Below are 21780 nucleotides of genomic sequence, written 5' to 3'. Positions count from 1 at the left end.
GGTCAAGGAAAGACTCAAGTCAGTGAAAAAAGAGGAGGGAGGGAAGGAGACAATTAGGCAGAAGGGACCAGGGAGGTGCACATGGGCAGGCCAGAGCTGGTGCTGGGTGTAGGGGTAGTCCCAGTCCCATGGCAGGCAGGGAGGATGCCAGCTTGGACCGAGCATCCTTGGTCCACATGCTTGTGACTCTGTAAGCCACAAGCACTCTGTTGAAAGGGCTAAACCACAACACGTCTGCAGCCCATCTCAATTCTGTTCAATCATGGTACCGTGACCATTATCCACGGTCAATAGGGAGACACCGAAGAATACAGGGGAGACAGTGTGTGTGTGAGTGTGTAATTAGATCGGCTTCCTGTTTGAGAAAGCAGTGTGGTAGTTGGTATTGAGAAGATTGGAAGGGCGAGACAGGAGGCAGGAAGTCAGGAGGTTCCTGCCAAGATGATAGTGGCCTGTAACAAGGGACTGGAGACACTGAGAAGGAAGAATTGATGGTATTAGGAGACTTAACTGCACTTGGGCTCCCCATTTGCACCTTGAACTCAACAGGGACTATTCTAAGTGCGGTGGGAAGTCTGAATGCAGGAGTGGGCATGTGGGGCCCTGAATGCCCAAGTCAGAAGCATAGCTAGAGAGGGGGAACAAGTACTCCCCCAGAACATTCTTCAAAGGAGGTGTTGTATCATCAGGTTTTAGGTAACATGATGATGGTTAACACTTAAAAAAGATATTTTGAGGAGGCACTGGGAAAGAGAGGTAGTGAGAGGCATGGAGGAGGTCAGAGGGTGATGGCTGGCAGCTTCCAGCCTGCCCGTGGGTCCTGTGGGTGGGTGTGCTCCTCTTTGCCTCAGAGGCTTGGCGTCTATGACCATAGCCTCCGAGCTTCACCTCCAGCTGGCCTGTCTGTGGCCCCCACCCCACCCATGCTGCTGCAGTTGGGTTTTAATCAGAATGCAGGCTTGCTGCACTAAATTCCCTCTTGTCAGAATCAGCCTACATCCTCCCACTGGCCTGGGGAACATCTTTTGGAACCTTGAGTTTGCCCTTCAGCACAAAGCATACCCAACTTCACATCTCTCCCTTCACGCCTCTCAACAGGAGGCCGTCACGACCCACAAATGACGCAGGGGAAGGGCCAAGCAGGGTTGAGGACTGAGCTCAGACTGTCAGGAGTCTTCTTCTGGAAACATGGCTCCCAGACTAGGCCCCTGTTAATGGCGCCCAGAAAGGCATCCACTTGGGGAAATGCCTCCTGCCCTACCACCTCACCCTCAGCTGGCTGGCAGCCCCAGACCTCTCTCAGCTGGTGCCCCCAGACTACAGGCCAACCTTCTTTGCAGGCCTAGCACTGAGGGAGGCTGAGGACTCACATTGGAGAAGGGTAACAGGGCCAGCCGGTCCCCACCGTCCTTCAGAACACCAGCCCCTCAACTGTAGCTGCCCAGGTTTGTGGCCCCAAGCTGTGGCCCTGGCCTGACGCCCTCATCTTATCTGCCAGCTAAGCTTGAAGGCAGGCTTAGCCTGCAGGGTTCAGAGCTCGCTCAACACATGTCTAAGAGCCAAGCAGACTTTATTTCTGCTGCAGCCTCTGCTGGTCAGGGTGCCTGTGCTTCTCCCCCCCTCCACCCTTTGTGGCCACCACAGTGGCAGCAGCTGTGGCCCTTGGCCAACCTCACTGTCAAGGTTCAGTGATGCTGCAGTCGTAGCAGAAGTTGAAGTTGGTGGGGGGCGGGGGAACGGGGGGTGGCTGCTCAGGGATGGGCACATTTTCCAGCTCCAGCAACCGCAGCTTGGTTTCCATGGTCAGCAGCTGCTCCAGGTCCAGCCGTGTCTGCTCACTGCCCATGGGACTGCCCAGCAGGGCGCTCAGCCCATCTGTCCACAGGTGGAACTGGGGATGGGGCCATCTCCATGAGGGCCTTCCCGTCTCCTCCCCTGCCCGTCTGCCCGACTCTGCTCAGCCTGCCCGGACACTCACCTCCCGTTTGGATGGGGCAACGAAGTTGAGGTATGCCTCCTCCTCCCCGTGGTCATAGCTGACTGAGAAAGCTAACTCACAGACGTCCTGGGGAAGCAAGGGAGCCAGGAGCACTAAGCAGGGGGCACGGCAGGAGCGGGCAGGAAGGAGCCCCTGGTCCCCACTGCACTCACCTTGTTCTGCTTTCCCGAGCCCTTCTCCCGGACGTGGGGGCAGTCCTTGCCTGTCAGCAGTGCCCTGATGTCGGCCACAGGGACTGCAGGAAGAAGGTAGGGCTGACCACTGGGACCCCAGGCGGTCCCGGGGTGGGGCGGCGGTCTGGGAAGAGCAGGTGTCTGACCCCCACCCTGCCCTCCTTACGCTGCTCAGGCAGGCTCTCGGGGGCGGGCGGGCCGACGCCCTCCTCCACATCCCCATACTGCAGCACCTTGTGGTTGGGAGACAGGCAGCAGAACCACAGCTTGTCTGTGGGCAGAAAGGGTAAGAGGGAAGGAGTGATGAGAGGGACACGCCCTGACCCCAGCCCAGCCACTCTCCAGCCCCACTGCCCAAGCAACGACCCTGGCGCCGTCGGCTGCTGATCTTGCGGAAGAGTGTCCCCTCGCAGAGGCGGAGCAAACGCTGCTGGCGGATCAGGCCCATGAGCTCTGGCTTCAGCTTCTCCCGCAGCTCCCTGGGGAAGTGGGGGAGGGGGCTCGCTGAACAGGACGACCTGGGCCTGAGCGAGGCCCAGGGGGCAGCAGGGAAGGTGGGGGCTAGGACTGGGACCCATCCCCACCAACTCACAGAATGGGAGGAGCCAGTGTGCCTTCCTGATGCAGCCGCTCTGTCTGCCGCAGGCGCAGGACCTCCCCGTAGGTGAGCGCGTTCACCTTGGTTCGGAAGAGCTCCAGGGAGCTGGGCTTCAGGGCCAGCGTGCGGGCCAGCTGCTCCCGCACCACTTGCGTGACCTGGGGCCACCCCAAGCTTAGCTCAGGGCCTGAGTTCTGGGCCCCGACCCACAACAATCCCCTGCCCTGGCCCAGGTTTCCCTGTTCCCGCCCTACGCACCTTGTCAAAGTCTTCCTGAGTGGCCCGCATCTCCTTCCAGGTCTTATTCAGCAGCTGGATGCTCACACAGAAGAGCTCATGGAAGCTCTGGTCTTGGCCAAAGAACATGGGCGAAAAGTCCTGGGCAGTTTCGGAGCCTGGAGCGGGGGGGCAGGAGGGGCTCAGGGAGAAAGTGTGTGCAGCCCCTGGCCCTCTCTGCCCTTCCGTCCCCCGTTCCTGGACACGCTGTGCCCAGTACCACTCACAGGGCTCCCCGACATGGAGCAGTTCACACAGCAGCACAGTCAGCTGGATGCTGCTCCGTGCAAAGGGACACTCATGCTTGTCCTCACGGCTGCTGTTCTCCAACACAAACTGGGGTGGTGGGAGCACAGGATGGGGTGGGGAGTCACGACTGAGGCTGTGGAGACCCCCCGCCTAGGAGGCAACCTGCCGTATCCCACCCCACCCTGTCACTGACCCGGCTGTAGGCGCTGGGCGCGTGTCTGGAGAAGTAGAGCATGTTGTCCAGGGCCAGCAGGCCAGGGGGCACGCGCTCCAGGTCCTGCGCAGGGTTGCTGTTCTGGGGGAAGGGGGAAAGGCAGCTGAGGAAGGGCCCAGCCCTCTGGAACAACAGCAGCCCTGGGTTGAGGCAAGGGCAGGGAGCTGGATAGGGGTCACTCACAGAGAAGCCCAGTTTGCGGAACTCGCGGGCACAGAGGGAACGGCGACGGTCAGCACTCAGCCCCGTGCCCAGGGACTCCCCCTCTGGTTCAAAGGCAGCCTGACGCAGGGCCTGCAGCTGCTCCCGCTGCTCCTGGGGTCATTGTTGGAGTGGTGTTAAGACTGAAGATTCAAGGCCAAGCTCCAGCCGTCCCCAGCCTCGTGTGCCCCAAAGGCACCTACCTGGCTGTAGGGGTCCAGTGGCGTCCGCATGCGTGGCTCCAGCAGCCCCAGCGTAAGGGCCTGCAGTACATACAAGTGGTGAGCCATCTCGTCGCCCAGTGGCGCTGCACTATGGATGATGTTCTGGAGAACAGCCAGTTCACGGGTGTGAGTGTGGGCCGCGAGGAGAGGAGTGGGGAAGGGTCTGCCTGGCCTGGTCCTTCCTACCTTGTAGATGAACTGGCGAAGGTTTCTCTGCCACAGGTAGTCAAGCATGTGCTGAGGTGGGTGGGAAGGGGACTCAGGTGATTTAGCCCCACCATGAGCACCCATCCTGAAGGCCCACTGTGGAGCACACTGCCCACCAGCTCCTCCCCCAACCAACCCGACCACTGGTTTGACACCCACCTTACGTTCAGCAGCGCTGGCCCCCTGCAGCAAAGCTGTCAGCAGTGCCATGGCCTTGGTTTGCAGCTGCTGGTTCATCCTGAGACAGGAAGAGGGCTCAGCCGGCCATCCAGGGTCCAGCCCCGCTCCACTCATCTGTACCCCACCTCCAGACACTTACACCTGTAGGTGCACCAGCAGCCTATCCAGTGGCACCTCACTCTTGACCAGCTGGCCCAGGGCAGGGCTGCTCAAGGTCACACTCTCCAGCAACCCCAGGGCCAGGGGCTGCACAGATGCATCCATGAGGTTCATGTTCACATAGCACACCACCTTTAGAGGAGCAGGGGTTGTCACCACCTCAGCACCATGGAAGGCCAGACCCTGACACCACTCCACTGCCCCCACCTGTTACCTCTAGAAAAGCCCACCCACCTTCCTAACAAAGGGGATGCTGAGCGTCTCCCAGGACACCACGCCATGCTCCATGAGCTCCAAGAAGGCCTTCAGTGCGAGGGCCAGCACCTCTCCTAGGCTGGGGAGACATGTGGGGCTGAGAGGACCACACCAGGACGCCCAGCCCCACCACGTCCACCACCCACCACAGCCCTGTGCTCACTCGTCCCCATCCTCAATGATGGAGCCTAGTCTCTGAAGCCCATCACGGCTGATGACTTCCCGGGTGAAGGTCATGTCTGGGGCCAGCAGAACGAGGTGCTGAAGGGCTTCCCGGCGCCCTTCACAACTCTCGCTCTGCAGCCCACGCAACAACCGCTCAGCCTCAAGGTCCTGCCAGGGGTGGGAGCAAGAACAGAGGTGAGGAGGTAAGGAGTGGGAACTGGGGATGTGGGGACTTGGGTGTCCACTAGGTGGGGCACTACTGGGCTGGAGCTGGGGCTAGGGCTGGGGCCTCCAGACCTAGGGCCCAGGTGCCAGTGGCGGGCAGAGGAGGGGCACAGAATGAGGGCATGGTCAGGAGGGACATTACTGGGGCAGTACTGAGGCACAGGATGCTGCCATTCTTGATCTCCGTGCGGTTCTGGAAAAGATGGCAGAAAATGAAGAGAAGTCAAGAAGGGCTCTGAGGATTCATTAATTGGGGTTGTCAATAAGGGAGGATTTGGGAGTCAGTGAAAGAAAGATCAGGTTCCAGAGAGTGGGATGATGACTCTGAGTCAGAGCCAGGTGGGTTAAAGGGGTCAAGGGGTCATAGAGTGGAATGTGGGGCGGGGATGGGACTCACGTTCTCAGTGATGTATCTCCTGTGCCCATCAGCAAACTGTAGGGCATAGCGCTCAGAGTGAGGCAAGCTCCACCTGCGGGCAGCAGAGGCTCAGCGAGGCGGGTAGGGGGCGCCCTCTCCCTCCTGCCCTCCCACCTGCCCTCCCACCAGCCACCCGGCGTGCCCCGGCAGACCCGCACTCACGCGTCGCACACCTCCTTCAGCACAGCGGCCAGGGGTTTTGCCTACAAGTGGAACAGTCACTCACCGGATGGGATTGGGAGCTGGGGAGGAGCCTGGGGGAGGGGAGGCTGGGCTATTCGAGGGGAAAGGGGCGACCCGGAGGTAGGTGGTGGGGTGGACGGAGGCCACACAGTCCGGGTGACCTGGTCCAGCTGGATGAGCTGCGGGATGGCGTCGCGCATCTGGACGGCGATCTTCACTACATTCCGCGGGGGCACCATAGTCTACCCGAGGTGGGGGCCTCTGTACTTTCCAGATGTGCAGCTTCCCGCCGAGGGCACACCTGGTCTGAGGCCCCTGAGGACGAAGGTGTTCCTCTGCCCGAGACTTGGTTCCCGTGGCCCGCACTCACAGCCCAGGCTCCCACTCCCAACAAGGCACCGCGGCCTTCCCAAGGGAGCCAGAGCGGAGGCTAGTTCCGGGTTGGAGTCCCCGGGGGTAGGAGGGTAGGAGGGTGCCTCCCCGCCCCGCCCCGCCCCGCAGAGGCGGCCCCGCCCCGCCCCAAGGTGCGGCAGGTGGGGGGGGGGGGAGGGCGGGCTGTCAGCACCGCCACACCTTTTCCAGAAAGTTGACCCGCCCGTTCCCACCACCAATCCAGCACAGTCCCAGGGAGGATCCCTGAAAGAACCAGATCAAAGACAGCCTTAGGCATGGTCTTTATTCATTTGGACACTGTACAAATATTACAATTTCCTTTTGTTGCAAAAAGTATAAAAATAATCTTTATATAGGAATCCATTCGTTACTGCAAATCTTTCTAAATCTCTGCAAATGGCTCTAAATGAGGATAAATGAATAAACAAGAGGGGGACTGTGGGGCAGAGGGAGGCCGGGCCAATCCTCAGGGACTCTCCCGACCAGATTCCTAGCTAGAGATCTCCATTCCTCCTGTTGGCAACCTGCCCGCCCCAACAGGTTCTCAGGGCCAGCAGAAAGGGAGCACACGAGCGGTACAGAAGGAGCTGTGTGATCCACGTGGGGAGAAGTGAAGGAGGCTAGGCTAGGTGCTGGCAAGTGCCCAGCCCCACCCCATGCTTCCTCCTGGAGAGGGAGGGGCTGGCAGGTACAGGGCAGTGGGGCTGGATGCGCTGCCCTAAGGAGGGTGATGGAGGGTCCTTGGATCTGTGCCACTGGGTGGCAGCTGAAACTGAACTCTGGGAGGGCCGGGGGAGGCTACCAGGTAGGGGAAGGCCCCCAAAAAGGAGTGGCAAACACTTTGGCTCCACAGTGGAGAGGGCTAAGCCCCCTTCCCCTGCTCCCCCAGCACAGAACAGGTGTTGGTGCAGGAGTGGGACTTGTGGCCAGAACTGTGCAGTGAGGGAAGGCTGGGGAAGCCAGGAGTCTATGGCTCTCAAGCTGTGTAGGGGTGGGGTGGGGGGAGGTCCCCAGGCAGCCCCCAGGTTAGACAGTCTGTGTCCCAGCCACAAAGGGCATGCCCCTGTCAGTCAGAGGTTGAGAACAGGCACATCAAAGAGGTCACAGACACCTTCACTCTCATCCAGGTTGTAGATGTAATCGTGGTCTCCAGGGGGTGGAGAAAGGCGGAGGAGGGGTGCAAACACTGCAGAGAGCAACAGGCTGAGGCCCCAGGGCCAAGACCCCACCCAAGCAGCCACCCAAACCCTGCCCACACACACTCACCCCCCACCTGCCTGGGCCACCTACCTTCTGAGGACATCAGCTCCTCCAAGAGCTCTGAGCTCATGCACTCTGGGGATGGAGGGAGAGCTCAGTTACATTCTGGCTCCTGCCTCTCCACCCACCAAAGCCCATGAAGGGGACCACCCAGCCACCATCAGGAACTTTACCCTTTGCCCAGGTACCGGGCACAACCATAAGGTCCTCAGAAGGGCAAGAAAACGGCCCTAACACCCAATGAGCTGTGCCCCTCACCCCAACCCCAGGGAAGAACACAGCCCTACCTCGAGTGGGATCAAAGATTTCTGACAGCTCTTTGGGGAGCTCCAGAACTGAAAGACAAGAAAGCCATGCTCAAGGGCACAGAGATCCAGCCTGGTCCCACTCTAGCCCCCACTTCCCCAGATCCTTTATCACCCACCCAGGGGCTCCGTACAGCTGAGATGTAGGTCCTGCACCAGACCAAGCCGGCACTGTCTGCAAGTCTCCCCTACCAGACCTGAATTCCTCGGTGCCAAAGGACCACTGTAGGTAATCAGTACAGCCCTTCTAACTCAGTGGTTTGGCAGAAGGGCAGCACACCCTCTCCATTTCTAAGCTCAGAGTACATACCCTGTCTGATGGAGGATACTCTGTCTGATGCAGGATGCCCTGTCTGACAGAGGATGTCCTGTCCATCCCTGCCCTTGCTAAGCACCTACTTGGTGCCAGGCTCAGAGACCACAGCCCAGGCCAGTCACCTGGCAGAGGAGGAGGCACTCTTAAATAGGGGATAGTGCTACAGGGTGATGACACTGCTACAAAGGTCTAACCAGGAGGACACACATGGGAAACAGAGGAAAGGAGTGCTGGAGCTGGATCACGAGGGATTTCATATGCCAGGTTTAGGGGCTCTGGTTTTATCCAGCAGACCTTTGGGAGCTGTTAAAGGTAATTTTGTAGACAGAGAAATGCCAGTCAGGCTGTGTTTCAAACAGATTCTTGTCAGTCGGGGTGAAGAAGATGCTGAAGAACTTAGGATAGAGGTGGCTGGCAGTGATCCTGAGTGTTAGGATACATGAGGCCATCCATGGGGGATGTCTGCAAGAGAACTCACTAAGCTGATGTGGGGTGGGGAGCAGGAGAAGGAGGGAGAAGGAGGTAGAGCTGGAGTTGACCCCAGGTGTCAGGCCTGGGTGACTAGGGCCAGTGGTCGGGTATGCACAAAGGTGGAAATCCAAGTTTCAGTTGAGGACACATGGGAATGAAGTGCCCACTGGATGTGCAGAGGAAGGCACGTGGACACAAGAAGTTAAGTTCAGGCAAAAGGCCTAGGCAAGATGGAGGCTGGGATTCATCTACCCAGAACTGGGGCCCTCCACAGGTGTGGAATGAGCCAGAGATCTGGGAAACCAGATTTAAAGGAATGCCAGGGAGAGGTCAGAAGAAGAAGCCAATTAAGGGAGAAGAGCCAAGAGCTGACATCATTAATGCCAAAGGAGAAAAAAGAGCATCAACACAGAGCAAGAGAGCACCAGAGCAAATTGGCCAGAAACCTGCTGGAGCTGGCTGTCAAAGCTGGGCAACTTATCAAGAGTAGCACTGGTGTAGCATGGGGTGGGGGTTTGGGGTCCTGACTGCCGCAACCTGAAGGCTGACTAGGAGACCAGGGTATGGAGTAGAATGGAGATGACTTTATCAAGGAGTCCAAACACAGAGGATATAGGGAAGAAGAGAGAGAGAGACACAGGCGATGAAGTGGCATTTAACGAGGAGAGACTTAGCAGTGCTTGAGGGCCGAGGAGAATGAGTCCTGGAAAAAGCAAACGCTCAAGTCACAAGATGGAGAGGAGATACCAGGCAGATGACACCACCTCTCCTAAGAACATACTGCCCACCTTTGGAGCCTGAGGGCCATACCACAGCCCGTTCCCCAGGAGAGCATTCACACCTTCCTGAGACCAGGGTCCAAGGGGTGGCAGGCAGGGCTTGAGGGAGGGCCAGGGAGGTCTGTGTCAGCCCAGGAAGGGGGCAAAGGGGCACCAGCACCAAGCCAGAGGCCAGGCTCCTCACCTTGGCTGGCAGAGCTCTGGTTGATGGCAGGGGGCTGACCAGCTTTGGCTGAGGAGATAGGAGAGCTGGGTTCCAAGCCCAACTCTGTTTCTGACCTAGGACTGTCTGAGGCTGGGTTCTCACTGCTGCCAAGGGGACAAGTACTCACCACCTGTGGGGTCTGCCTTGATGGGCTCAAAGGAGGTAGAAGGGTTGGGTCCAGATGAACTGCTATTGCTGCTGCTGCTGCTGCTGCTGTCCAACAGGGCAGAGGACTGCAGCGGCCGGGTGTCCAGTGCCGTCAGGCCTAGCGGGAGGGAGCTGAGCTCACCACCGTCCTTGTTATCGGTTCCAGGGATAGCACTCACTGCAACCACATCCCCCAAACCCAGTCACTTGGGGACAGGAAGCAGGGTATTGAAGCTGGCCGTGCTAGAAGCCACAGCCAGGATGATTAGCACCCTAGTTCCTAGGCCCAAGGAAAGTTAGGCACTGCCCATCACTCCCAAAAAGGTAACGTGAAAATTAGTCACTGAAGGAGACAAGAGCATGAAGCCTGCAGGAGGGAGACTCACGGACATGGCCCCTGTGACCACACTTCAAGAGGGGCTGCCAGGGCAACTGTGACACTGGCAGATCTGGGGGAAAACTACCACTACTAATGCCGCTTCACACAGTCAGAACTTCCCTGTTAACAAGGGCCATTTGCTGCACTAGCAAGGAGAGGCCTGCGAGATGGGGGAGCAGGAGAAAGAACGGCACAGGGTCCCTTCCACTCTGAGTACGGCATTCCATCACACAGAGGTATTGCCTCTTGGGCCCCAGAAATCACCCCATCACCACACGGCCATTGTGCCTCACCTGTGAGCTCAGCGGCTGGACCGGCCACCCCCTGGGCTTCGGTGCTGCCGGGAACAGGGTTGGGGGTGGTCACCTGGGGACTGCTTGGGCGTGAGGCATCCTGGGGCGGGACCAGAGCAGGCTTGGGCAGAGGTGGAGGGGTAGAGACAGCAGGTGGGCTCTGGAGCAGATCTTCGGGTGGCGGCACAGGCACCGCCACAGGTGGTGAGCTCCATGCCTCCTTGTTCACCAGCAGCACCTCGATGGGGCCACTTATGCTCTTCAGGTGAATCTGGTACTTCTTCTGCCCATTGAGGCCCTACCGGTGAGGGTGTGGGGTGGAGGACAGGTGGAATTGGAAGCAGGCCCGGCTCCTGCCTGACCCTGGGCAAGGGCCAGTGTCCTCTCCCACCCTAGGCTGCCCGTTCTCCTAGATAACCTCAAACCCCAGGCCTCCCCCTACCTGCCCCACCCGGGACTTATCGGGCTCCACAGCCAGCACCCGCCCTCACCCCGCATGGCTGGGCTGAGCACCCACCTCTGGGATGGGCACCTCCAGGCTGGTGCCCGATGGGGCCCGGATGGCAAGGAGGGTGTCTCCTAGGATGACAAGGAGGATGGATCAAGGCCCACGGGCTCAATCTGAACTGAGAATGGAGTGCCTATCCCTTAGAGTAAGGAAGGAGATCATGGTCTCTGAGAGGCTGGACAGTAGGCTGGGGTAGAGAACTAAAGCTTTTCTCCTCCTAAGAGCCCAGGGGTCAGTAACCAGAAAATCTGGGTTCAGACACACAGCAAAAGATTGCTGGCCATGGGCACCTCACTTGATTGACGGGGCTGCTCCCCAAGCGTAGATGTTCTAGCCAAGGCCAACATCCCTTCCCCTGAACCAGACTGGGAGATGCAAGATGAACAAGAAACAATTCCTGTACCTACAAGGCAACTAAACTAACTGTAGATTGGAAGTGGGCACCATTGCCCCCTGCATACAAGCATACATGAACATGCAAACACACGTTCTGCCTTGTATGCTTCTGTCACACGTGAGAAGCCAAACCTAGGGGACGATGCAGGTAGGGGTTGACCCAGGGACCCAGCCCAGAATTCTTGTACCCTCTCAGTATGGTTAGCCTCCATAGGGTCCCAGTGACCCTCAAACCCAGGACTTACCCTGTCTGGTTCTTCTTTGGGCAGGCCCCAGGAACCCTCTTAAGAGACAGAAATCTCTTGGGCACTGAGTCCACTGCTCAGAGCTGTGGCTCAACCCATCCCCACCCCCATCTCCCCCTACCCAGGCTCTGCTCACCAGCAAAGCATCTGCAGATGTCCTCATGAGTCACGTAGGCCAAGGTGTGGGGGTTAAGGAGAACGGCTGATGCCCTGCCCGTGGCGACAGATGGCTGACCACAGAGAAGACCCAGCTCTCCAGCAGAGGTCTGACATACATGCTCTCAAAGAAAGTCCTGAGCCCTGGGGTCTACATAGGGAGGGATCACAGTCCAAGACTGGTGGGCGAGAGGCTCTGAGGAGGGAGCCTGAGGCTGGAACCTGGCCAGGAGCTGTAGGACCACCCTCCCAAGAGGCATAGGGACTAGTGGACCACAAGCAAACCCAGCTGGACTAGAGGGCCCCTCGCCCGCTCCCCTGGAGCAAGGACTGCCAGGAGGATATCAGCTGTTCTGCACGTCCTCTGTGACGTTCCGGATGCTCTGCTGCACCCACACCTTGTGCTGGTCTAGTTCTTGCTCTCGCTGCTGCAGCTCCTCGATCTCTGCCTTGAGCTCAATCAGCTTGTCCGCGATCTCCCGGGTATTGCAGCCAGGCCCCACGCCCCTGAGCCCGGGGAGTGGAGCTGAGAGGGGCTGCCAGGAACTCGGGGTCCCACGGCCCCTGCTCTCTCTTGCACCCTCCACCCCACACCCCTGACGCTTCTGGGTAGGAGATCCCGTTGCCCTCCCTGGTACCCCCACTCACTTCCACTGGATGCTATTCTTGGATTTTTTCTCGATCAGCCCGATACCTTCCAGCACGTTAGTAATGTCATAAATCCGCCGCTTCTGGCGAACAGCTAGGGTGTCAGCTGCCTGGCAGGCAGAAGAGAGTGGGGAATGCTCAGCCCCACTCTCAGGTGAGACTTAGTCTGGAGTAGTCTCTAAAGGGGGTGTCCTTGATTCCAACCCTCCTCCCAGGCACTACAGCAGCTCGGGACTGTGGGGCGGGAAGAGGCCTGGCGCCGCCTGAGCTGATGTTCTGATGCTCTTCTCCCCACACCTGCCGGGGAGGGCCACGAGGACCAACACCTGCAGCCCCAAGCCTGGCACATAGCTGACGCCCAATGGCCTCGGCCGAATGAATGAAACAGCTCCCGGCCTCCCTCCTGTGAGAAAGCACATGGATGGCGGCCTGCTCTGAGGGCTCAGCTGGGCCGCCCCGGGGGTTCCCGCTACCGGCCCAGGCCTGGTCCACCATCCCCCCTGTCGCCCCTTAGCCCGGGCCTCACCAGCTTGAGGTCAAGCACGCCGTCCTTTGCCTCCTGCAGAAGCGACACGAACTTGGTAGTGAGAAGTCCCAAACTCTTCTCGTGCCGGCTTGGGGTGCCCGGGGGCGGCGGCGCCTGTGGCCCGGCCTCCGCCATAGCGCCCTCCCGCCACCTCCCCTCAGCCAGGCCAGGCCAGGCCGGCGCCGCCGCCACTTCCGCTTCCGTTCCTGGCCTCCAGGCCGCCGGCGCCAGCATCGCTGCTTCCGCTTCCGCTCCGCGCCCTCCCAGGGAATCCAGCACAATTCATCTCTGCGAACACAGCCGAAAAACTTCGGGGACCATCAACAATTGTCCAACCGCCGAAGAGGACGAAAATAACCCCAGGATCCCCGGAGACCAGCGTTGTTAAGGAAGGATGTGGAGGAAGTCTTTGGGCAGCCTCGGCAGCAGGGAAGGAGGAGCCACTGGAACCTTACGGGCTGGCCAACCTGCCCCAACTCCACTAACTCTACCCCAACCCTCACCTCAGGAGAGGAGACTGTGCTGCCTGATGAACCCAATGTGTTTCCCCAAACCTGCTCCTAAAGGCTGCCCCACTGTCTTGGGATCACCCATCCTATTCCTGTCCTTCACTTCCTGCCAAACAGCAAGCACTAACTACATCTAGCTTGTCCACTTGTCTCCATCCCCACTCTCTTTCCCTGACCCCAGCCTCATCTTTCTCTTATCTCCACACTGCAGCGCTCAGAGGCCATGGGATTATAACCACTTTTCAACCAGTGCAAACATGTTTACCTATGTGTAAATACATGTAAAGCGCTTAGAGCTGTTCCTGGCATGTGGGAGGACTGTGTGTTTGCTAGTATCATTTCGTTATTTTTAACATTGTCATTATTTATTATTGTTTACTTTAGGTCAAGTTGTTTGGGAAACAGGGATGTGCCTGCAAGAAGTTTACTGAGAAGCCACACTTGTAAGGGAGTAAGACAGGCAGAATCGGGCAGAGAGGAGAATTAAACTGCTGTGCAGTTAAAATAGAGGCCTCAGAGACTTCCCTGGCCGTCCAGTGGTTAAGACTTCGCCTTCCAATGCAGGGGGTGTGGGTTCGATCCCTGGTCAGGGAGCTAAGATCCCACATGCCTCACGGCCAAAATAGCAAAACGTAAAACAGAAGCAATATTGTAACAAATTCAATAGAGACTTTAAAAATGGTCCACATCAAAAAACTCTTGGGCTTCCCTGGTGGCGCAGTGGTTTAGAGTCCGCCTGCCGATGCAGGGGACATGGGTTCATGCCCCAGTCCGGGAAGATCCCACATGCCGCGGAGCGCCTGGGCCCGTGAGCCATGGCCGCTGAGCCTGCGCATCCGGAGCCTGTGCTCTGGAACGGGAGAGGCCACAACAGTAAGAGGCCCGCGTACCGCAAAAATAAATAAATAAAATAAGCAAATTTATTTTTTAAAAAAATCTTCAAAACAGAGAACTTGGCCCATCCTACTCGGAGCTCTGAAACTGGGGTGACTCTTCCAAGGCCTTCCAAGGCAAGGGTACCTGGCCTTTATACCCTAACATTGACTGAGAGACTCAGCTGTGAGACCTCAGCAGCCTACATTTCTGGCAGCTGGGGGAACAAGTATCTTTGTCCTGAAGGGTGGATTCGGGTAGTAGCCAGTGTCCACTACATTATTACTACCTAGTAGTCCCTTCCATGGCTCCCTTTAACTCGCAAGACAAACATAGCTTTCATAGCCCTTCCACCCGTCTCTGCCATCACCTACCACACACTGTCTTCACAACAGCCTGTCGTCTCTTGCTCCTGTGCAGAGGCACACCTACCTCTGAAGGGCCCGTCAACACAGTTGTCACACTGTGATGTTGCCTACACCCATATTTGCACACCTCGCTCTCCACCCAGGTTGGGGCCATCTAGTCCATGTCTGTGTCCTGAGCACAACAGATCCTGCATAGCCTGCTCAAGCCTCAATGATCACAGGGAGTACACCCCCCCTCCCCGCGAGGAAGTGGCGCCCAGCCCTCCCCACTCTGTCCCACAGTGCAGATGCTCTTTCCTGTTGGGAATAAAGTCCCAGAGACTCAGCTTCCTTCCTTTCTGCATGTGGCCTTGGAGAGGGCGGGACCTTGGAGGGAGGAGGGAGCTCCTGGGCAGAGAGGTGGGACAGAGGCTTCCTTGGGGAGAGGAAGTCTCTTGCTGCATGCTGAGGTGTGGGTCTCATGAGCCAGTGGTGGGAGTACCCAGCTCTGCCAAGAAGACCAGGGGGGAGGGCCATCCTCAAGGCCAAGGCTATCTGTGGAGGAGGGAGAACTGGACGCCTGGCCAAGCCTGGTGAGTTCCATATCAAACTGTCCTCTGCAACTCAGAGCAGGAGCGGTGTCCAGTGGAGGCCCATGCCTACCCTGTTTCACTTGCATCTGAGGGGCAAAACTGAGAAACCCGGCAGGCAAAGGTGTCTCAGGTTCCTTCTCATCACACCCACCTCCCTCTCATTTCCTGAGGGGGCTGGGCAAGAACCTTCCTCCTTCTCAGTGGGGCCTAGACGGAAGCTGCAACTCAGAGGCGCTCCCACTCTACTTGCTCTAACCTGGACCTTCGCCCCTATTCCTACCTCCGCTCCGGCTCCACCAGCCATGGACTCAGCAGCCAGGGACAAAATGCAGCCCGCTCTTCCCCCTGGTATGAGCCCTTCTGGGTGGGCTGAGGGGGGGATGGTGGCAAGAAAGTTGGGGATGGCGGGGTTGGTCCTCCCTGCCAGGTCTGGCTGGAGCTCTATAGGGAGGGCAGGGAGAGGAGTGGACTGCCCTGGGGGGCAGGCCGAGGCGTAGGAAGGGGAGCAGATTTGGCAGCCACTTCCTGCAGGCCCTGCCCAACTGACGCGGCTGCCCAGGCTCTTCCTGCCCAGGGCCTGAGTGGCCGGAGCAGGAGAGGGCGGAGCAGCTGGCCCGGGGTGCAGCACTCAAGTGGGCCTCGGGCATCTTCTACCGGCCAGAGCAGCTGGCCAGGCTCGGCCAGTACCGTAGCCGCGAGGTGCAGCGTACCTGTTCCCTGGAAGCACGTATCAAGGTGGGCATCGGGCAGGAGGCAGGAGTGCTGAGGGCGGGCTGCAGGACTGGCCAGGCCTCACTGGCTGCCTCCCTCCCACAGTCGGTGGTGCAGTCATACCTGGAGGGTGTGAAGACCGGTGTGCGGCAGCTGGCCTGGGCCCTTGAGGCCGTGCAGGGAGCCCGCGAAGCCCTGGGCCAGGCTCATGGGTTGCTCTGGGGTATGGCTGAGGCTGCACAGACCCTAGAACCCCTGCGGGAGCAGGTTGTGCAACACAAGCAACTGCAGGCCATGTCTCAGCTGCTGCCCCGGCTGCGAGCTGGTGAGTGTGTAGGGCCCTAGGCCGCAGTCCTCCGACAGGTAGTCGACAAACACCATCACTGATCAAGGGCCTGGGGCGCCAGTGGGAGATTGCATGGGCGGACACGTGGGCGACCTCCCAGAGAGTAACTCAGGCTTCAAATGGCATATGAAGCAAGGGTGCATATTAGTTCATTCTGGGGTTCCCGAGCATGGGATGTCTGAGCAGGACTGACACCAAGTGGCTCTGGCCAACCTGGCTGTTAATTTACTAAACTATTTCCCTAACAGCGTGGATGAATAGCCACTGGCATGTTCCCCCGAGTTCCTCCCTGCCTTCCCTCCAAGATCCCTGACTTCCACATGTTCCATCAGCTCAAGGGTTTACCCCTGGCCCACCATGTAGGCCCTTCCCTGGGTCCTTTCAGATTGACCAATGCTCTACTGTACTGATAATTAAATATTTTACACATCACCCCAGCCCCAGGGCCTCAGCATCTACTGCTATACCCACTGCACAGGTGGGAAAGCTGAGACCCAGGGCTACCTCTTCTCCCCGCTTAGTGCCTGCTGCATTGGCCCACACACAGACCCTGATTGATGCCCAGCGACTCTTGGAGGCATATGTGAGCCTTCGGGAACTGGAGCAGCTACAAGAGGAGACGTGGGCACCTCTCGGGGGCCTGGAGTTGCCAGTGTTCGAGGGGCTGGGCCCTCTGGCTGAGGCTTTGGGCCAGGCTGTGGAGGCGGCTGCAGGGGCTGCAGGGCAGCTGGCACGGGAGGATCCAGCCCTTCTGGTGGCTGCTATGCGTGTGGCCGAAGTGGACGCTGGGCGCACAACCTCCCTGGAGCAGGCTGCCCGGGACTGGCGGCAGCGCTGTCTGCGGGCACTACAGGAGGGCTTGGAGCAGATCCACTTTGGGACACCTCTGCAGCCTGGGCCAGGGGCACTAGCAGAGTGGCTGGAGGCTCTGCGGGTGGCTCTACCAGCAGAGTTGGCCGCGGCTGAGGCACTGGTAGCACCCTGCTGCCCACCACACTACAACGTGGTCCGGCTGTGGGCCCACACCCTGCACAGCGGCCTGCGCCGCTGCCTGCAGCAACTCCTGGAAGGGCCTCAGCTGGAAGCTGCCGATGCCTTCACCTTGCTGCATTGGGCACTGCATGTATACCTGGGGTCAGTGTCCCTGGGGCAATGGGAAGTGGGTTCATCAAAGGCTGGAGGCTCAACGTAACACTGGGCTACCCATGTCTAGGCCAGAAATGATGGGGAGCCTGGAATTAGGGCCCGAGGCTGATGTGTCTGATCTGGAGCCCCTCCTGACCCTGGAGAACATCGAGCAGTTGGAGGCAATATTTGTGGCCAAAGTCCAGGTGAGTAGTTGGGGCCTGGGTTCAGAGCAGCTCTGCCACCAGCTGTGGGCCTGTATCTGTGGAGTCGCATGTCCACCTGTCTCTAGCAGTGTCAGTGCCCTGCTACATACTGCTGCACCTTGCCCCTTTCCCCAGGCAAGTGTGGCCCAGTGGCTGCAGAAGGCACTGGACGGGGATGTAGCTGAGTGGGGCCGAGAGCAGGAGCCTGACACAGACCCATCTGGCTTCTACCACTCACCAATGCCAGCCATCGTGCTGCAGGTGGGTGAAAAGTGGCAAGGCAGGGGGGCAGCTCTCATAGGGAAAGGGAAAGAGGGCAGGACTAGGACTCTGCTGATGGCTGCCCATCCCTGCCTGTAGATCCTGGAAGAGAACATTCGCGTGACCAGAATGGTCAGTGAGTCACTGCAGCGGCGGGTGCATGGCGTGGCACTGTCAGAACTGAGCGCATTCCTAAGGAGGTCTGCCAAGGCACTGACCCACTCCCAACCCCTGGCCCTGATCCTGGGGCAGCGCTAAGGGGCTCTGAGTGATAAGACACACCTGTGGGAAAGGGCTCCTTCAAAACAGGGCCTTGGGTATCTTGGAGGTGGGGCCAGAGTACCAAGGACTGGGGTTGCACACAGTGACAGCAGATACAGGAGCCGCCTCTGCCCTTTGCAGCTTCAGTGATGCTCTGATCCGATTCTCCCGAGACCACCTCAGGGGGGAAGCAACGGCCCCTCATTACGTGCCCTACCTACTGGCCACCCTCAACCACCAATCAGCACTCAGGTACCAGGAGGCCCCCGCCGAACCCCACCTTCAGTAACCCCTGACTGAACACCTATTAGGTATGGACCCAGCTCACACTAGGCCTTTCGGAATTTTGGATTCACATAGCCCTGGGGTTCCTATCCTAGTTCTACTAATTACTAGCTGTGTGACCTTGGGCCAGTTACCTAATCTTTCTGAATCTTGCTTTTGTCATCAGTAGTATATGGGTAATAATGGACATTCTGAGAATCACATGAGATAACATAAAATGTACCTATCACAGTACCTGGCACATAGTGTCAATTATTCATTCATTCAACAAATATTTATCAAGGCCCTACTCTGTGCCAGGTTATGTCTGGCATTACAGCTGTGAACAAAACAAAAACATTCCCTTCCTCTTGGGTCTCATGTTCTTTGGGGTGGGGGCAGAGAGGACAAACAAATTAACGATGATTTTGACTCCCTCCTGACTGGGATTAACTCTCTCCCCTTACCGAAACAGAAACTGAAAGACATGACTTGCCCAAGGTCACACCGCGAATTAGAGGCAGGTGCAGCTGGCCTGTGTCCCTTCTAGTTCGCTGAGCCCACCACTCCCATCCTCACTCCGTGGCCCAGACTTTCAGAAGTGCAGGGAGCCGCCCTTCTTGCCCCCTCACGGAACACACTTGCGGCACTAGGTGGCGCTCGAGTGGCTAGACAACGGAGGGCCTCTCGGGCCTTGGCCTTGGTCCTGAAGCCGTACTTTTGGTCGGTCCAGCTCCTCCGTGTCCGTCCTGCAGCCCGACTGGGTGGCTCCAGGGGCCTTGGCTCCGGTGGAGGCAGCGCTGGACGAGTTGCAGAGGAGGATCTGCCGCCTGGTGTTGGAGGCGCTGCTGGCGGAGCTACAGGTGAGGCTTCAGGTGGAGATGGGGGTGGGAGAAGGAGATACAGCGGATGCATGGGGGGTCTCTGCGGGGAATGCCGGATCTGAATCGTCCCTCCAGCCGCGTCTCTGACCTCCGCTCCAGCCCCTATTCGCTGCTCTGCCCTCTCGCCGGTGGCTGTCGAGCCCAGAGCTGCTGGATGACGTGTGCGAGCGGACCGCGAGCTTCTGCCAGGACTTCCGACACGTGCGGGATCCTGCGGTCCAGGTGCGTTTGCGGGTAAAGGCTGGGGAGGGGGGAAAGCGCCCATGGGAAAAGCGTCCTGGAACCATTTGATCGTGCTCCCCGCAGCTGCTGCTGGCTGAGGCGGAGCGTACCGTGGTGCTGCAGTACCTACGTGCGCTGATGCAAGGCCGCCTAGTGTGCCGCGGTGCTGACGAGCGGACCCAGGCGGCCGAGCGCCTGCGGCACGATGCCGCCCAGCTTCGGGAGCTTTTCCTCGGTTTGGTGAGAATCTGGGTGAGCAGATGGGCGGGAGTCTCAGTGGTTGGGTAGGGGCCGAGGGCTGGAGAGAGACCAACCCCGACGTGTTCAGGGCCTGGAGGAGAGCGTTCAGTGCGCGCCAGTGCTGCTCGCCTTGAGGGAGCTGCTGAACCTCCGCGACCCCACGCTGCTTGGTCTAGAGGTGGCAGGCTTGCGTCAACAATTTCCCGACGTGAGGTGCGAAGACCGGCCGGGAAGGGAGGAGGGACCCGGGGGGGGGCTGGGCGGGGCTTACGCACCTGTACTCCATAGCGAGGATCACGTCTCCGCCCTCTTGGACCTGCGCGGGGACGTGTCCCGAGAGCAGCGCCTGGCCGCACTCAGCTCTCTGCAGGCCGGCCCGCAGCCCTCGCCCCCAGCAGGTGGACGCGCACTCTTCAGCCTCGTGCCAGCACCTGCACCCCCGCTGTCCTCCTGCCTCCCCTCGGGGTCCTGTGCCTGACCCTCGGCTGCCCCCAGAATAAAGCCACGGCCCCAGTACGCCTGAATTGTGTGCGTTGGAGAAGGGGGGATAGAAATAAAAGTCCCCGCGAAGGTCAGGGGTTCCAAGTGCAGTGACATACCTAAGGTATCCTGTCTCTAGTTCTGAAATACGTCTGCGCCCCACCTATCCCGGCATCAGACCTGTATATGGGCTGCTTTCCCAAGCACCCGGGCTTCCGCTGCTGTATGCGAACTACATCCCCACGTGTCCGTGCGCCGGCAGCGAGCTCGCGTCTCCCGCGCGACTGCTGAGTCCAACTACGGAGGTGGAGGGGGCGGGCTTAAGACAACACCCCACCCAGGGGCGTGACCCGATGGTAGACCCCCTCCGGCTCTACCTGGCCCCACCCCCAGCCATGTCCTCGGGCGCTTGAGGCCGCGGAGATTGACGTGAATCCGCGCGCCTTCGTCTGAGCGTGCGCGCGCCCGAGTGCGTGCGTCACCAGTGTCGGCTCCCGAGGGCTGGGCAGCCGGCGGCCGGGGTTGCGGAGTGGGAACGGCGGCGGCGAGAAGAGGATTGAACAGGTGGGGGCGCGGCACGCGGACGGAATCCCCCCACCCCCGAGAGGCCGAGAAGGCGTTCGACGCGACCCCTCCTCATCCACCAGGGAACCCCGCTCCATTGTCCTCCGGCCCCACCCTCCATTGGGCACTCCCTTTGCCCCATCCCCCGCCTCTTATTGGCTGGAGGTCACGCCCCTCCTCGATCTCCCAGTCCCCATTGGCTCCTCTTCCACGTTATCCTCTCCTGGAGTTTCTTATTGGCTCAGGCCACACCCTCTCATTATCACCAGACTCCGCCTTCAGCCTGGGCTCCTCCCACAACCATCTTTCGTTCAGTCTGCGTCTGGAGCTGGCTACTTTGGTCATGGGGGTGAATCAGACCCGTCCCTGCCCTCAGGGAGTTCAGGGGATGATGGGGGGACACGGACCTAGGCTCCAACAGTGACAGCCTAGGATGGTAAAGAAGCCGCCTGGGCACTGGGAACCTCTAAGACGCTGGCAAGGCTTCCCGGAGGAAGTGAGGCCTAAACCAAGTCCTGAAGAATGGTTAAGGAGTTTGCCACGGGGAGACATTGGGAGGGCATTCTTGGCAGAAGGACCTGAGACATGAAAGAAACAGGCATATTCTGGTAATTGCAAAGAGGTAGGTCAAATGAAAGAAGTGGAGATGAAGGGGATTAGTACAAGCAGAGGCCCGGAGACCAGTGAGGAATCCAGAAAAGTGTATAGTTAGTTCAGGGGAGGGAAGCCTGAGGCCTGAAATCTTTTCCAGCAGCTTGTCACTAGGCAGAGTGCCGGGAGGAGGGGGAGGGGATCAGAACTAGATGGGGAAGCAAAGTGCAGGGAAGGTATGATTCCAGTTCTGAGAAGGACAAGGGCTCTTGGTTTCATTCCTTTATTAAGCAACTGTTCTGGGGACACAGCTGTGAACACTTAAAAGGAGAAAACAGATAAGCTCACTTGTACTGTACTTCAGATGGTGATAACTGCATCATAGGACAATATTGTGGAGAAGGGGAGGTTGTGGTGGAGAGTGTCTAGGGTAGGTTTATTTTATAGAGGGTGTGTTAGGGAGGCTTTTCTAAAAAGATATTTGTACAGAAATCTGAGGAAAGTGAGAGTGACCCCTGCAGTTATATGAGGGGAAAGCACTCCAGACGGG

General features: G+C 58.8%; 3 protein-coding genes across 5 annotated transcripts; 1 reads left to right on the top strand and 2 right to left on the bottom strand.

The window, feature by feature from the left end:
* Nucleotides 1–1553: 1553 nt before the first annotated feature.
* On the bottom strand, nt 1554–6143 carry ELMO3 (engulfment and cell motility 3). Of its 2 annotated transcripts, none has more exons than XM_065898501.1 (20): nt 5888–6143; nt 5706–5746; nt 5523–5595; nt 5268–5318; nt 4899–5068; nt 4715–4814; nt 4461–4612; nt 4301–4379; nt 4121–4171; nt 3914–4036; nt 3693–3824; nt 3489–3590; nt 3274–3382; nt 3029–3165; nt 2765–2928; nt 2539–2651; nt 2339–2443; nt 2152–2234; nt 1979–2065; nt 1554–1891 (listed from the first exon to the last, which is right to left on the bottom strand). In XM_065898501.1, the coding sequence occupies exons 1-20, from the start codon at nt 5963–5965 to the stop codon at nt 1679–1681; spliced, it is 2163 nt and encodes a 720-aa protein (XP_065754573.1). In that variant the 5' UTR covers nt 5966–6143; the 3' UTR covers nt 1554–1678. The 2 variants fall into 2 exon arrangements, with proteins under 2 accessions (XP_065754573.1, XP_065754574.1); XM_065898502.1 differs by having other exon boundaries at nt 1554–1875; nt 5888–6141.
* A 241-nt stretch (nt 6144–6384) lies between these two features.
* On the bottom strand, nt 6385–12896 carry E2F4 (E2F transcription factor 4). The gene is made up of 10 exons (XM_065898845.1): nt 12754–12896; nt 12228–12337; nt 11925–12086; nt 11560–11603; nt 10792–10853; nt 10275–10572; nt 9583–9780; nt 7667–7714; nt 7410–7454; nt 6385–7305 (listed from the first exon to the last, which is right to left on the bottom strand). The coding sequence occupies exons 1-10, from the start codon at nt 12886–12888 to the stop codon at nt 7190–7192; spliced, it is 1218 nt and encodes a 405-aa protein (XP_065754917.1). The 5' UTR covers nt 12889–12896; the 3' UTR covers nt 6385–7189.
* A 2365-nt stretch (nt 12897–15261) lies between these two features.
* On the top strand, nt 15262–20185 carry EXOC3L1 (exocyst complex component 3 like 1). Of its 2 annotated transcripts, none has more exons than XM_065899176.1 (13): nt 15262–15423; nt 15607–15810; nt 15892–16111; nt 16654–17266; nt 17346–17463; nt 17599–17724; nt 17824–17924; nt 18127–18237; nt 18983–19112; nt 19233–19355; nt 19440–19595; nt 19684–19808; nt 19884–20185. In XM_065899176.1, the coding sequence occupies exons 3-13, from the start codon at nt 16012–16014 to the stop codon at nt 20071–20073; spliced, it is 1893 nt and encodes a 630-aa protein (XP_065755248.1). In that variant the 5' UTR covers nt 15262–15423; nt 15607–15810; nt 15892–16011; the 3' UTR covers nt 20074–20185. The 2 variants fall into 2 exon arrangements, with proteins under 2 accessions (XP_065755248.1, XP_065755247.1); XM_065899175.1 differs by having other exon boundaries at nt 15378–15423; nt 15650–15810; nt 19884–20073.
* Nucleotides 20186–21780: the final 1595 nt, after the last annotated feature.

This window comes from Phocoena phocoena, chromosome 20 (genome assembly GCF_963924675.1).
Source record: "Phocoena phocoena chromosome 20, mPhoPho1.1, whole genome shotgun sequence".
NCBI classification, from domain to species: domain Eukaryota; kingdom Metazoa; phylum Chordata; class Mammalia; order Artiodactyla; family Phocoenidae; genus Phocoena; species Phocoena phocoena.
The sequence above is the reverse complement of the archived record's forward strand: the minus strand, read 5'-3'. Positions and strand labels throughout refer to the sequence as shown.